The 16,015-nt window shown below is 40.6% G+C and overlaps 1 protein-coding gene across 1 annotated transcript; it reads right to left on the reverse strand.

Annotated features, from left to right (window-relative positions):
• Nucleotides 1-5,790: 5,790 nt before the first annotated feature.
• LOC147635199 (alpha-L-fucosidase 3-like) lies at nucleotides 5,791-8,351 on the reverse strand. The gene is made up of 5 exons (XM_086802412.1): nucleotides 8,069-8,351; nucleotides 7,187-7,396; nucleotides 6,887-7,053; nucleotides 6,447-6,717; nucleotides 5,791-6,340 (listed from the first exon to the last, which is right to left on the reverse strand). The coding sequence occupies exons 1-5, from the start codon at nucleotides 8,283-8,285 to the stop codon at nucleotides 6,078-6,080; spliced, it is 1,128 nt and encodes a 375-aa protein (XP_086658538.1). The 5' UTR covers nucleotides 8,286-8,351; the 3' UTR covers nucleotides 5,791-6,077.
• Nucleotides 8,352-16,015: the final 7,664 nt, after the last annotated feature.

The following is a 16,015-nucleotide window of genomic DNA, read 5'->3' on the forward strand; positions in this document are numbered from 1 at the left end:
TCTTAATCATTTTAAAATTTTAATAACTTCTCCATATGAGGTTAAATCAAGGTGATGTAAAAAGGAAGAGGTGAAGAGTGTGCAAATATTTTTCCTCAACATAGTGAAAATACTTACCTTTGGAATGTACTTATTTTGCATCCTAGCGTATGAATGCACACGTGCGCGTGCACACACACACACTTTTTGATCGATTTCCTTGAAGGATGTGAATACTATTGACCCTCACTAAGAGAGAGAGAGAGAGAGAGAGAGAGAGAGAGAGAGAGAGAGAGAGAGAGAGTTCCCATATAATTAAATGGCTTAAAGGGTGTTAGGAGCACTGTCCCTTATTCTTTTTCTTAAAATTCTATGTTAATTTTGTAGGAGGAGATGAATTTTTTTGGATTAAGTATTGCATCTTCAATCCATTATTTTTGAGTATGCCTTCAATTCCATAATATACCATTAAGTCACCTAGTATTTCAACAGATGGCCCCATGCTTTTCATAATTGATTTAGAGTATGCTTGCACCAAACTCACTTATTACACTTACTCTAAATAATTTTGAGTATGCTTGTAGCAAACTCGTATATTGCATCCTACTCTAAATAATTTTCATGACACATTAATGACCTACGGACAAAAACATTGATGTGGCGCAAATTACCCTGTAGTGTAAGAAGCCGCCATCCTAACTAGATTTTTTCATCTTTCTCATGTAGACCTTTCTTGTTTTTTCCAAGAATCATGTAATAATATCAAAGTGAGCTATATTGGTAGGGTTAGAATTTGGATAACTTTTTGTTTTTTGTGAGGTCACATGTCTCCTATCATGTTTTCCCAAGAGCATGTTCAACCAAGATGTTTCACAACTTGGCCCTTCCATCCACACCCATAACCTTAAGTTGTGGGCATCCTTTGAATTGGCCAATTTATGGAAACCCACTTTTTGCACCTAATGAAGGCTCTTTTGAATTTCCCTTGGTGAGAGAATCCTTCTTAAATCCACTCAATTTTTGAGCTCCAAACACTAAGTGAACATTTGATATTGGTGCACCCATGAATTGCCTTGAGCCTCTTTGCTCAGCCGCCTTGGGACCTATGAGAACACAAGGTCACACATTATTGTTACCTATAATTGGGTCACATTACTAGCACCCTTTGTTCAACCACATTATATTTACAACACATGCACATGCCACTAGAAGTCTTGCTATGATACCAACTGTTGGAATTTGGATAGGTCTCCCATTATTTTTTTCCATCCTCGTTATTTTTTTCCATGAGCATGCTTAACTATAAAGCTTCACAACTACCCATGACCTAAAGGTTGTCGTTGCCCTCCAAATAAGCCATAAGTTTTGCACCTAAAAAATGGTGTGTTTGAGTTTCTCTTTATGAGAAGATCATTTCCAACACATAGGCCTAGAAAAATTCTTTCATTTCCAAGGGATTAAATATTGCAAGGCGTCATATTTTCTTCCTTACTATTCTTAAATTTTTGTTCTTTTTCTATCATAATGGTTCTCCTCAACAAGAGGTTACTTTGCTCTTGAGATCTTATGCCCTTTAATTACCTAGATTGTAGACTTTTAATCCATGGGAGGAGCTAGCTTCAATAAAAGCAAAGGGCTCTCAAATTGTAGGTAGCTTTGGAATCCAATTCTTTCTCAAATCTCTCTTGATTCCTCAACCTTGATACATGTGCTTCACAATGCTAATATAAATCTAAATTTGCTTGTTTGTTTATGGCTCTTTCGTGTGCACCCTCTTTACCTTTACCTTTCTTTAGTGGAGACAAGGAGCTCATCATCCTTGTTGAATACTATGTGTTTTTGCTATCTAGTTAACCTCTTTAGCACAACTTTTTGTAGAGTTGTCCACTGGTCATATGGGCAACTCTAGTTGAAGGAGGTCTTGAATCACAACCATACAAGAGCCTCCAAGTCTACCATCCTCTAAAGAATGACTATCCTACATTTTGAAGAATAATATGTATATTAATGTGAGGTTCTCTTGTTCCATGGGAATTGGGGTATTGAGGTGCTGCTACCAAAGATATAGAAACTAATGATTCATGAAAACATTTAGAGCATTCGTGAGCATAATGCTCGGACAAAGATCATTTCTTCTTTAAAAGTCACAATGAATATATATAAGCCCTATTGTTAGATTACTTCATCCATGATCTATTGATTTGAAAGAGGGGAGAGAGATGAAGCAATAATTATAAATTAATCAAAACACTGAACCAGATTAACATACAATCATCAATTGATAATAATCAATACATCAAATATACTTAGTTATTCGGAGAGGTCGCCATGGATGCTTCAGATGCATTGGTGCATGAGTTCGATTGATTATATTATGAGGGGTTACACCTATTAGTAGGTTTAGGTTTGTGCCCTTTCATGTGTGCCACTTAATGGTGGACGTTCACACACATGCAAACAATTGGAATCAACTCCAACACTCCCCCTTAATGGGAAATGTCCACATAAGGGTGAGAGAGGAGATGTGATGTGCATAGTGATGTACGCATTATGAATCCATGTGTGATGCTATATATCATGACTATTAAAAGAATGATGATATATGACTTAGGCTTGTGCCGAAATCTAATGTTTTCTTTAGTGAGTGGTGATATCAAAGTTGATGATGGTATGATTGCTTCAATAAACCACAACACATTTGTTTCGATATGATGTCGAAACACTGTTGATTCTCTTCTCTTGAGCTTGAACATCCAATTTCCCTCCCCCTCCCCCCCCCCCCCCTCAAAAGGAGAGAAGGGGAATGCCATGTGTGTTGCTTAGGTACATGTCATCACATAAACAAATGTATAAGTATAATGGTCAATGGTTATCAAATGAGATATATATATTAAAGATGTGGAAATTTAAATGGTTATAAAACTGATGAACTACATGTAATTATGTACAAGTGACTATTTACAAATGATTCAAAAGATTGCCAAAGTATTGAGAAAAATGGCCTCTTGGGCTCTTGGGCTCTTTTAATGCCTTGTTGGGCATCACCACTTTAGGCGTTGTGGGTCGTTGCAATCAACCTTTTGTGTTCATGCCTCTTTCGAGAATGCACTCATAGGGGCTCGTGTGTTTTGTCTTTGGGCATGTACCTAAGGCTTGAGGAAGGCCTCTACGCGCTGATTTTTTATTGTGCCTCTCGTAGTATAAGCCAGAGAAGAGGTTTCGAGAGAGAATTTCTATATGTGGGAGAGTGTGTGTGAGAAGAGAGATAGCGTGTGTGTGTATGGAGAGGAGAGGAGAGGAGAGAGAGAGAGAGGGACAAAGACATGGAAGTCTATGTGTGAGTGTGGGGAGAAAGTGTGTGTTTGTATTAGTACATGTGCATGTGTGTACATGTGTACGTGTGTGTGTGAGAGAGAGAGAGACAGAGAGAGAGTTTCGACATTTGAGAGTATGTACATGTGTATGTGAGAGAAAGACGGTATGCATGTGTGTGTGTGTGTGTGTGTGAGAGAGAGAGAGAGAGAGAGAGAGAGAGAAAGAGATTACATGTAAGATGCATTTATTTGAGAGTAAGCACACCTCACCACTCATCCCTACCATTAAAATTTAATTAATTAAAATTATGTATAAATCTATTTAAGCACGCACGTGCGTGTGTGTGTGTGTGTGTGAGAGAGAGAGAGAGAGAGAGTTTCTATGTGAGAGAGAGAGTGTGCATGAGAGAGAGAGAGAGAGAGAGAGAGAGTTTCTATGTGAGAGTGCATGAAGAGAGAGAGTGTGTGCATGAGAGAGAGAGAGAGAGAGAGAGAGAGAGAGAGAGAATTTCTATGTAAGAGATAGTTTGTGTGGGAGGGGAGAGTGTGTTTGCATTAGTGTATGTGCGGTGTGTACATGTGTGTGTGTGTGTGTGTGAGAGAGAGAGAGAGAGAGAGAGAAAGAGAGAGAGAGAGAGAATTTATACGTACGAGATAGATTGTGTGGGAGGAGACAATGTGCATTTGCATTAGTGTATATGCGATGTGTACATGTGTGTGTGTGTGTGTGAGAGAGAGAGAGAGAGAGAGAATATGCATGCATGTGCGTACATCTGTATCTATATGTAGAATGTGCTTGAGAGAGTGAGATAAGACAGACTTGGAGAGAGAGAGAGAGTGAAAAGAGAGAGAAAGAGAGCGAGAGATAGAGAATAAAAAGTAGATTTTAATAAAATATAAACATAAATATAAATTAAATAAAAAAACATATATTTATATATGTATACATGTGTGTTTTTATTTACATTTATACATACATACATACACATGTATGTATGTATGTATATGTATATACATGTGTGTGTGTGTGTGTTTCGATGTGTGTATGATATATCTATCTATATATTTAAAAGTAGCCACAGCTTATCACCCATCTCCGCACATTAAAATTTAATCAAAATTAATTAAATTATGTCGATGTTTGTATTTATATTTTTAAATACATGTATATACGTATAAGTATATGTGTCTATGTATAGGTATATGTATCTAAAACATAATATTGCATATACTATATATTTACATGTGTATGTGTGCGTGAGAGAGAGAGAGAGAGTGTGTGTGTGTGTGTGTGTGTGCATGCATACGTGTGTGTGAGTGAGTGAGAGAGAGAGAGCGCTTCTATGTGTGGGAGAGTATAAGAAGAGGGAGTGTGTGCATGTGTGTGTGTGTGTGTGTGAGAGAGAGAGAGAGAGAGAGGGTGTGTGCATGTGTGTGCATGTGTGAGAGAGAGTTTCAACATTTGAGTGTGTGTACATGACAGAGAGAGGGAGTGCCATGTGCATGTGCATGTGTGTGTGTGTGTGTGTGTGTGTGTGTGAAAGAGAGAGAGAGAGAGAGAGAGAGAGAGATGGTTGTAGAGAGGGAATAGTTCTTTTCTGGAACCTTGGTCGGCCGCAGCAATGCGTGGGTGCAATACTAGTTTCCTTCATGAAGAGCCTGCATGTGGTGTGAAGCTCATGAATCATTCTGTGCGATATGGCCGCCTGGGCTATGAGGATTGGGGATTGAAATGAGCCCGAGTGAAACAGACTTTATTAAGAAACCAGCCATTAACGATTTCTTAATTCTAAATTAGAGTTTCCCCCACCAAAAATAAGATTAAAACCCAAAATCTGAAACAGCAATCACAAAATTATGATGCTACGCTAGGCTATGGCAGAGGCCAGTATTTGAAGTACAGAATTGTAGCAAGGCCTAATACGAACAAGTCCTAATACATATACATTCAGGTTGCGACAATGACTAAAACCAAAGCCACATATAGAATCCCGAGTCACAGAGTTAAGGAGGATATTAATAATGTGTGTTAGGCCTACTATAAGGAGAGTTGGTGTGTGCGTGAAGGAGGGCAGAAGGCAGGAGACTGCAGGAAGACCTACTCGATGATAACCATCTTGATTTGAGAGAGGGGAGAAAGAGATGCAGCAGCAATTACAGATTTATCAAAGCACTGAACAAGATTAACATTTGTTGCCTTTGGGCGTTCACACATATGCGGACAATTGGCATTAACTCCAACATGATCTCCTTCAAATAGCTCAATGTAGAAGGCCATGTTGATCCGCATAGAACTCCAGTAGTAGGCAGTGGTGGGACTTTTTTACTACACACACCATAACAAAGGCTTTTTTCCTTTATATAGTTGAGTAATAGATAGAAAGTCTAACTTACCTTGGCTGTGTCAAGATGCTTAATTAGATGCACCTACGACAGCTAGTAAGCTTCATAAAAAGATATTTACAATGAGATATCCATTTCCACTGAACCAAAAGGAAACCCAGCTATCTCATATTGGAAGATGAAACTCTTCTTTTTTCCAGAAAGATAGTGAGCATGACCATTAAACCTTTGAGGATCTTCATATTTTCTACAAAGTAGTTTAGTAGTCACCTTGGGAAGGGACTATATGAAAGAAATAAAACTGCCATTATGATGTTGCAAGCAAGAAACACTTGGAACATGCGCATATGCAGATGGTTGCAGTTGAGTATACATTACTCTCTTGAAAAGAAAAAAAATTAAACTGATGGCCCATTGGTCTCCAAAGCTTCTTCAGCTAAATTAAGCATAGAGGTCACAGAAATGGCCTACAGGGAATTTGGGTGTTGTGTAATTGCCAGAGAAAAGGCCACTGGCAAAGAGGTGGTTGGCTGCCTCGGTGTAATGTACTCCATCCCAATTCACATAGACAGAGGGATATTGACATAGGTTATATGATAACTGCTTGCCCCCCACAAAAGGCTTAGTACCACAAGTCACCGATCGATTGAAGTTGTAAGGGCCACCTCCAAATCCACAACATGCTTTCAATGTGAACCTAAAGCCTACACCGCACTAGCCCACCTTGAAACTCCAAATTGAGCCAAAAAAAGAGAGGAAAAAAAGAAGCATGAAGTGATTTAAATTGTGCTCGCTTTATGGAGTTCTTACCATCTTTATGAGCATTTATGAATAGATCATACTTGAGATTGTATCCATCTGCTACTACAAAGGTTGCATGGTCAAAATCTTCCTGCAACTTGCTCACTGTGCCTCGTAGCTCTCTGTTGAAAAACTTGGCCACCTGGTTATATGGCTCCGCGCAACCATGCATGTCCAACTCTGACAGCTTGTAAGGTAGCCTTGTGAGAATGTATGGCAAGCAACCCACTGGCCCTGTCGTGATGATTAGAAAGTATTTGGCCCCTTGCTGATGCAAAGCCTGCCATATTCCCCAAATTCTGCTTGATTCATATGAGTTGAGAAAGCTACCTATAATCCCTAATGCTGTGACAAAAGGAAAATTACTACTGCTATATTCTTTTGCAAAACGAGACAAGGAAAAACGATACAAAGAAGCAATAGACCTATATAGACACTGTATCGCATACCTTCACATGGTTGCTAAACTCCAGAAGCACTTCAGGAACATAAGCTCTGACTTGCTTTACAGTGAGATTGAGAAAGTAACCGGCTGTGAGGTCATTCTGGCCGATGTCTAGCACATACAATGCCTCATCAAAGTAGTGTGGTTTTGGAAGAAGAGGGTTGAATGGCTCTGGGAAAAAAGACAAAGAAAGAGTAGCACGTTTTGAAGTGGTTGGAGGTAACACAAGTATGTACGAGAAGAGCAATTAGTGCATGGCAATTGAACGACTTTTTATAAGATAAGGGACAATGCAAGTATCTACCTTGTGAATAATAGGTGAGGACCCTCTGCTTGAACTCGATAAACTGGCTGACCTGCACACCTAGAGAAAATGGACTGAAGCCAGATTGGGACAGTGTTGTGTTTTGCATGCGAATGGTTGACCCTGCTGTGGCAAAATTGGCCCCTCTTTTGAAGTTTGAGCCCACAGACTGCAAGTATGCGTTCAGATATGGCAATCCAAGCTCCTCGGCTGCAAAATTGGAGTATTAATGTAGCATGTTTTGAGTATATAAAGCTTCAGAGCTGCAAAAGGTGAATGTTGTGGGTTTCTAATAAGGATCATTCATATGCACCCGGATACATTTCTCAGCTGAAAAATAATAGAATGTGTGGTCATCAATCTCTGAATAACGTGTAAATCATATCCACATATACAGCAATCCACGCTCCTCTACTGCAAAAGTGTCTGTAATGGACCACACAACAGCATGAATGTGCATCCGCGACATGAAGCTCTTCTCCTATTGGATCTCTAACATGTATGTTTGTACAAATAAAGGAATACAAACACCTCAATCACAATGTATAGCTGGTAATTAACATGTATGTAATGCAGCTATGCATATGCATCCACAAACGGTAATGCAAGGGGCAAATATCATGTACATGCATCCATAGAAACTCCTCGATTACAATCTCATATGCAAGATGTGATGCGTCTTTAAATATAACATGTAAATGCATGGCATATGCATCCACGTAAGGCATGATGGCTTAAGATTGATGCCTTTTCCATGTAAGGTACAATGTCTAAACCATGCACGTGTATCCACATAAGGCATTCTGGCATACTAATTCAACCAACAAACTGAAATTTCCAAAAAGAAGAAAGAAAAAAAAACCTCCTTGTGATTTGGTTTACCTATGAAATCAATGGCAAGGCGCCCATCACAATATCGGCCTGAAGGCTTGTGAAAGAAGGTGATGCCATTCGGGGGCGGCTGCGGCCCGAAAGCTGCTACGAGCCCACCTGTATCAGAATTTGAATCGCCAAAGTTGAAAAGGGCAGGAAATTTGAGAGATGACGCTACATGGAAGAGGAGGCAGAAGCAGAAGGGTAGGCTCAATTTGGGCTGCATAGTGTAGCAGCGGGATTATCTACAGCAGAAGAAACAAATGCAAAGATAACGAGAGAGAATGCACACACATACTCTTTGTTGTGCTTCATGATGCTGCTTTTGAGACCCGTGAAGGCCTGTAGGTCCGCATGCGCCCCCTCCTTCAGAGGCTTCCCGCTTTAAAGGCGCCCTCGCCAGGCCTTTTTGGTTTCAGACCTGTAAAGGTGAAACGCACGCGCCGCCGCCCACCACTATTCATGTCCACAAAAGTTTCTCCAAACAAAAAAAAATAAATTTACACCATTATTTTGATTCCATGGTTGTTCATTTTTGCTTTACCTTGAGAGTTGATTGAGCATCACTATGCCTTTAGGGACCTTTTCATTGGGGAAATGGTCCCCAAGCTCATGAGTAATCACCATGCCTACCTAGGCATGGGGACCACCTAGGCATGGTGATTATTCATGAGCTTGGGGACCACCTAGGCATGGTGATTATTCATGAGCTTGGGGACTCTTCCACCAGTAAAAGGTTCCATAGAGACATACAGATATCATAACTCTTAAATTGTAGTTTGGATTGACAAGCTAGAAAAAGCTAAAATGATTTATTATCTGTAATCTATCCAATCAGAATCAAGTAAGGTTTTTCAAATTTTAAAACTCATACGAGAGAGAGAGAGAGAGAGAGAGAGAGAGAGAGAGGTGGTTTTCATATTGTTCATGAGCATGGTTATGGTGACAGTTGTGTTATTGATTTGCATGATTAGGTGAGAATGAGAAGATTAGTATTGAAGTGTTATTTTAGAGCTTAACAACGTTGTGAAGCCTTGTTTTAGAGAAATGGTGGTGTTTGCAATAGTGTTTACACAAAGAAGTGTCATTTTATCCAACTTCACCAAGCTTAAAAGCTCGAAGATTTTAGCTTGGAGAATGGTGACCCTCGGTTGTCGATTGGTGTTTTTTTACAAGAAGGGAAAGTTTGGGCAAGGTAGAGAGAGATGGTAAAGGGAGATGGTGAGGGTATGGCTATAAGGAGTTGAATTTATATGGAGGAGGCTTCTAGAAAATTGGAGATTGAATATTAGGTAAGCTAAGCCTACTCAAAGGAGAAGGTTTTTCTTCACTAAGGTTTTGGGGGGAGGGGGGGATAGTAGCGATCGAAGCGACACGTCAAGGCTCCTATCAACAAGTATCAAGGAATGTCGCATCCAACATGTCATAAAGCAATATTTTTAGCGACACTAAATTAGTCAGACATTATAGTATTATTATTACAGGTGTCGATTAGCAACACTAAAAATATTGCTAAGCAACATTACTGGGCACTAAAAAAAAACTTACACTATCCCAATAGGTATTTGTTTATGATAATTCAATATAATCTCTCTCTCTCTCTCTCTCTCTCTCTCTCTCTCACACACACACACACACACATAGTAATTCTTATATTACCAGTAGGAAACCTCATTGTGAGGTGAAAACCCACAAACAAAACATCATGATACAACTGAGCAGTTTGATATAGACCCTTTTAGCTATTAGTTCATGTAACCGTTTAGCTTGAGGTATTTGTTTATGGTAATTCAATATAATCTCTCTCAATCTCTCTCTCTCTCTCTCTCTCTCTCTCTCTCACACACACACACACACACTTATATATATATATATATATAGATATATATATATAGTAATTCTTATATTACCAGTGGGAAACCTCATTTGTGAGGTGAAAACCTGCAAACAAAACATCATGATACAACTGAGGCCCTTATATAGATTGTCTATCTACATGAACTAACAGCTAAAAGGGTCTACTGCCAGGGTCATGTAGAGACTGTCTCAATAAGTGTCAGAAGCAGGTGTATTGATAAAGAGGAATGTGTTCAACGAGCAAAGTGGCTTTCCTCGCTAACATGAGTACGAAGGTTGGGAATGTTGATGCCCCCATGATTTCTTGGCGTTCATAGCTTGTCCTTTCGTAGCAATCTAAGGCGTTTAGTATTGTGCTTAGTTTTCCAAAGTATCTCTAGTATAGCAGATATGTACTCATCCAAGTGCTTCTTTAGCCAAGCAAGCGACAACAAGAAGAATTGTATGTATGCAATAAGAATGGACTACACAATACGGAGTCTAACTTGTAAAGGCTACGTATGCAATAAGAATGGACTACACAATATGGAGTCTAACATGTGAAGGCCATGTGGCCAACTTCTGTTAGAATAGGGTTGCAAGAATGCGCACACACACACACGCAGTGGAGAAGCTCAAGAGAGCACACAATGCGATGATAGATAGATAATGAATGTGTGCTATACAAAGATGATAAGTATACCCAAAGATGGGTGTATACTAGCACGAAGAAAAAAACCTTCTAAAGAGGGAAAAAATACCCCAGCTGGTTTTAGTGTGTTCACACACATCACTATCAAATATAGTTACAAATCCTCCCTAAGAGTAATGATATAAATAAAGGGTAAGCTGGCACTAAAAGTACATTGGGATAGGGAGCCCAGATTAGTCCCCAAAGGGAAGAATTTTGTGTCCAGCCTTCTATTTCGTGCCAGTTCTCCACCTTGTCGGCACTGCACATAGGACTTCTTAGTGGCATGGCCTGCTGTCCAGCGGGCGAGAGCGGCCTCCTCCTAGTGGCTCGTGTAGAGCTGATTGTGCTTGAGAGCGTATCGCTTCTGCTGGTAGGCGTCGATGAGGTGCAAGGGTCCATGTGCCTGGGGATTCTTGGCCAATTGCTCTTGCTACTGTTCCTCCTGCAGCTCAGCTCAAAATGAGCTTGCTCGCTTCTCACCCCGGCTCGAAAAATAAAAAACCTGCAGCTCAGCGTCATCGGACGCCATGGCTGACAAGAGAGAACTTGCGTGGATGAAGGGAGAAAGCGCAGGGCAGGAAACGGGGCAGATTAAAGCGGTGGTGAGCCGATGGTAGGGCGGTCGTCCTTCAATTCCCATTACCTCAGGGTGCTGCATACACATTGTGGCACGAAATAAATGTAGGCTAAATTGGTTCCTCCAATAAAAGAGGACCCAGAGCGAAACAAGGTGAGGGGAATTTTTTTTTTCACAGCTGGATCCTTCGGCCTGCTGGCCAACCTGCTGAAGGAAGCACTATTTAATTGCATTTCTGAGACCTATTGCATCCCACACACTATAGCCACCATCTACATAGCAGGTTTATGAGCGTCTCCTGCTATGAGGCAGCCCTTTACTGTCCTCTACAGCCGGCTCCTCGTTCTATGATAGCCTCTACATTCAGCAGTGATGGAACCATACGTGCATCAACTCATGGTGATCATACTCGCTATGTTAAGTCATAAGCTCAACAAAAATGTGCCCAAAGGAGGCGGCCTTCTTTGGGCACATTTTTGCTTTGTGTGGTCATCCGGACGTACTCCTTTTGTGGTATACCTTCATCCAACCTGACTTGATAATGAAGTGACACTCGCTATGTTAAGTCATGGCGTGGCCTCCTTTGGGCACCCTTTTGGTGAGCCTATAACTTAAAGTGCGAAGCCTACCATGAAGAAGTGCAGGCCAGTGAACGAAATGAGGTTCACCGTAAGCTTGCGTAGGTCCGAGTTGAGATAGCTCAGGAAGCACAAGTAGCATGTCACCCCGCTCATGGTCGTCGAGATGAGATGGTTTTTGAGGTCTTCAGTTGTGCAATGTGAATGGCCCACCATAGTTTGCTCTATATAGTGGTGGATAACATGCAAGAGAGAGAGCCATTGCTCAGCAGATTTCTTTGAAAGTTATTGGCTCAACAAAAATGTACCCAAAGGAGGCCGTTTCGGCACGGCCTCCCTTGGGCACATTTTTGTTTCAACTAAAAGTCATAAGCTCCAAAAAAATGTGCCCAAGGGAGGCAGCACTGGTGCGGCCTCCCTTGGGCACATTTTTTTGGAAGGGCTTAAAACTGAAAGTCATAAGCTCCCCAAAAAAAGGCCAAGGGTGGCCGGCTTGCGTTGGACAAATAAATGCCTAGAAAGAGGCTCCTCACACTTGGTAGGCTCTTAATAGAACAAGAGGCATCTAGAGCCTTTGACATAGGGGTGGCTTGCTTGGGCTTAAATGCCAGGAGAGTGTACATGCAAGAGAAAGCAACGTGGTAGCTTTTGTTCTCATGAGTCACAGTGATAGAAGAACTCGACCTCTCCACGGGTGGCTTGCTTGGGCTTAAATGCTAGAAGAGCACCCAAGGCTTAATTACATGTTAGAGAGAAACAGGTAGTAGCACGTGTTTGAGTTATGCAATCAGGCCATAAGGTAGCTTTTAGTTTACGCTATTATTTTCTTAAACTATCCCTATAAAGAAATGTGTCCAAGGGAGACCGCGCCCCCAGTGTGGCCTTCCTTGGGCAATTTTTTTTGAGTCCCTATAGTGGTCATGGCCAAAAGCTAAAAAAGTGTCCCTATAGTTTCAGCTATCCTTGGTCATGGGCCAAAAGCTTAAAAGAATATGCCCAAGGGAGGTTGCACCAGTGTGGCCTCATTTTTATTTTTTCAACATATTCAAACAAACGGATGACCAATATTTCTTTTCTACCAAGATAATTTTTTTTTGAAAATATTCACAAATAATAATATTTCCTAAGAGTGTTACAAGAATCCTTTACCATAAAGAGGAATAATAGTCCTTCTTGATCTTGGTATCTCCAAAACAGTCATTAAAGTGAATGCTATGGTCGAACTAATAGCAACTTGAAATATATATTTTGTAAGAGTGTTATAAGAATTTGCATACATATTCACAAGAATATTACCCTAGCATACATTTCGCAGCAACCCATGGCATACATGTTCACATGTCAATGATGATTTCCCCCTACATCATGTTTATCCTATGATTATTGCACTCCCAAAGAATACATCCCAAGAAAGGGGGCCAAATGAAAAGAAAGAATTGGTCTCCAATATCAATCTACTTATGTATCGAAGGCCTTTTGCCATGCCCCACTCGATTTTTTGGTTTTCTTGGAAAAAATCGCTCGGAGTATGGTAGAACTCCGACCTCCTCTATGAGGGCCTTAGCCATTACCACCCATGGCTCTTGAGATACACACATATCTTGCAATAAAGGCCACCTCCTAGTGACCATATGTACTCTGACATCTAATAGGGCTGGCCCTCCACTCCTCTTCGGAGTAGTAGCATGCTACCAAGAAATCCACGTCTGCCCTGGCTTATTTCCTGCTCTTTTCCATAGCATAAGTCTAATTGGTTGTTGTATCTGATGCAAAGCTTTACCTATCCATGGCAATAAAGGTAAGAAAAAAGATATCATGCTAATCATAATGGATTGTACCACTTTGAGCCAAACATGCATAGGCCAACCCTGAGATTTCCAATACACAAACTTATCATTTATCCTTGCAGAAATCCATTCCAACAAAGCCTATGAATCAACATCAACTCTAATCGGATAACCCAAGTGGCATGTGATGCATCATCCCCTTTGTATGACCTACCCATTCCATCCCAAACCAAGCAAATTTCTCTCGGTATAGCTTATCAGAGCAGATTTTTACATATTAATGTATAACCCTAAAACAAGACTAAAAGTATCCCAAACAGCCATAGCCTTCTAAACATTATCTCTCTCAGCCTTAAGGAATATGAAAGAATCATCTCCCAATGCCTAGCCGATCATCTGCTCTCCACTTGGAAGAGTAAGCCCTACAACTTCACCATCCTCCACTAACTTATCTAGTTGAGATAAAATTGGATGTGTAACAATAACAAGAGAGGGCTAAGTGGGCATCCCTGCCTAACCGATCTCGTCAAATGAATGGGCTCAGCCACCCCACCATTAATCATAAGCCTAGCCACTGCATGTTGGCTAATAGTATAAATCAAAGAAGACGTGAGGGACAAATCCCATAGCCTGCATAAGCTGTGAAAGAAAAGACCAACTAACGTGACATACACCTTTTGAATATCCAACTGAGTCATAACCACCTCTTTCCTCGAAGCCCTTGCATAATCAATTCTAATTGGTACATTCAGTATATTATGCAAAACATTCCGACCTTTAATAAATCCATATTGCCTTGGATGAATCAAAGTAGGAAGAAATCGCTCTACAACCTGTTGGCTAAGACCTTTGCAAATATCTTATACATGGCCCCCATCAATGTGGTTGGTCTCCATTGACATAGATTAATTGGGGATGGAACTTTAGGCAATAAATGTACAAGCCCAATCTTCCAACTTGCTGGCATGATACCTGTATTCCACACCTCCTAAAAAATAGAAGCGAGAGGGACCTTCAACTCATCAACATACTTCGTGAAAAGCTCATTGGAGAGCCCATCCCATCCTAAACTTTTCCCTTTAGGCACATGCTTCATCCACCTCATCTGCATAAATATCTCTTTCCAATTCATTTGTGCAAAAACATGTGATACCTGGCAATGAACCAAGTGAAACAAAGACTCTCTAGCTGTAATGACATCAGGAGATTTGACCTCTTGCGGACCTAACAAATGGCGATAAAAGTCTTTACACACATCTAGAACATAAGTAAGATCAATAATCAATACTCCTTACCTATCTTGCATCTAGACAATATTCTCACGTGCATGCTTTTACTACAAACGAGCAAAGAACGTATGTGACTGACAATTAGAATCCATTAGGGCATCCATTCGAGCCATAAGCTTATATCTCACATATTGATTCTCATGCAATGCTACAACCTAATGGGATAGCCAATCAATAGCTATCGCAATGTCAAGGCAAGAACCGTCCTCTTGAACCGCCTGGTGCAAATCAACCAATAATGATTCTAGGTTCCGCAACTTCTCCTTAAAATATGATGCATTATGAATCCCATACTGGTGAGAAAGCTTTTGAATATTGAACATATAACACTCCCAAGCTACCACCCCAACAGAGATTACATGGCCTTAAAAGTATTGTAACACCTGTAACATAAACTGATGGAAAACACTATGCTCCATGAAAGTCTGGTTAACCTTAAGAGGAGCCTTTCCCAATAATGTCCTATAAGCATCCACATAATGGAAAACACTATGCTCCATGAAAGTCTGGTTAACCTTAAGAGGAGCCTTTCCCAATAATGTCCTATAAGCATCCATATAACACTCCCAAGCTACCACCCCAACAGAGATTACATGGCCTTAAAAGTATTGTAACACCTGTAACATAAACTGATGGAAAACACTATGCTCCATGAAAGTCTGGTTAACCTTAAGAGGAGCCTTTCCCAATAATGTCCTATAAGCATCCACATAATGGCTATGCATCTCTAATACCAAAGGGAAATGATCTGACAAAATATGATTATATTCCACCTGCATGGGCAATATCTCTAGCACAAACAAGTCATGCTGGCAAATATACATTCGGTCCAGACAAGCTCCTGTACCCACGTACTGTTGAGAGGCATATGTAAATCCTCTCTCATGACGGTGTAGCCATGACCACATATCTTGTTTCAAAACTTGATTGGCAAACACATTCCAGTTAAGTCTCTCTAGCCCATCCATAATAGAGTGAGGTGTAGAAGCATGCTCCGGCTATTCACATACATTAAAATTTCCCAACACAAAGCCAGGATTAGCGTTGCACAGACACAATAAATTGTCCCATAACTGACGATGCTGTGTAACACCATTAGGCACATACAGACCCACAAGCCACAATGTTTCATCCATAAACTCCACTTCCACAACAATGAACCACCCCCGGACATTCTGCATAACCAATGATGGCT

The sequence above is a fragment of the Cibotium barometz genome, chromosome 9 (assembly GCF_041138505.1).
Source record: "Cibotium barometz isolate CiBa-2024 chromosome 9, ASM4113850v1, whole genome shotgun sequence".
In the NCBI taxonomy this organism is placed as follows: Eukaryota; Viridiplantae; Streptophyta; class Polypodiopsida; order Cyatheales; family Cibotiaceae; genus Cibotium; species Cibotium barometz.

Coding starts and splice junctions, on each gene's coding strand:
- LOC147635199 (XM_086802412.1), bottom strand. CDS start 8,285: ATGCAGCCCAAATTGAGCCTACCCTTCTGCTTCTGCCTCCTCTTCCAT. Junction 7,397..8,068: donor CCTTGCCATTGATTTCATAG/GTAAACCAAATC, acceptor CCAATTTTGCAG/CCGAGGAGCTTGGATTGCCA. Junction 6,718..6,886: donor AGTTTAGCAACCATGTGAAG/GTATGCGATACA, acceptor GGAATATGGCAG/GCTTTGCATCAGCAAGGGGC.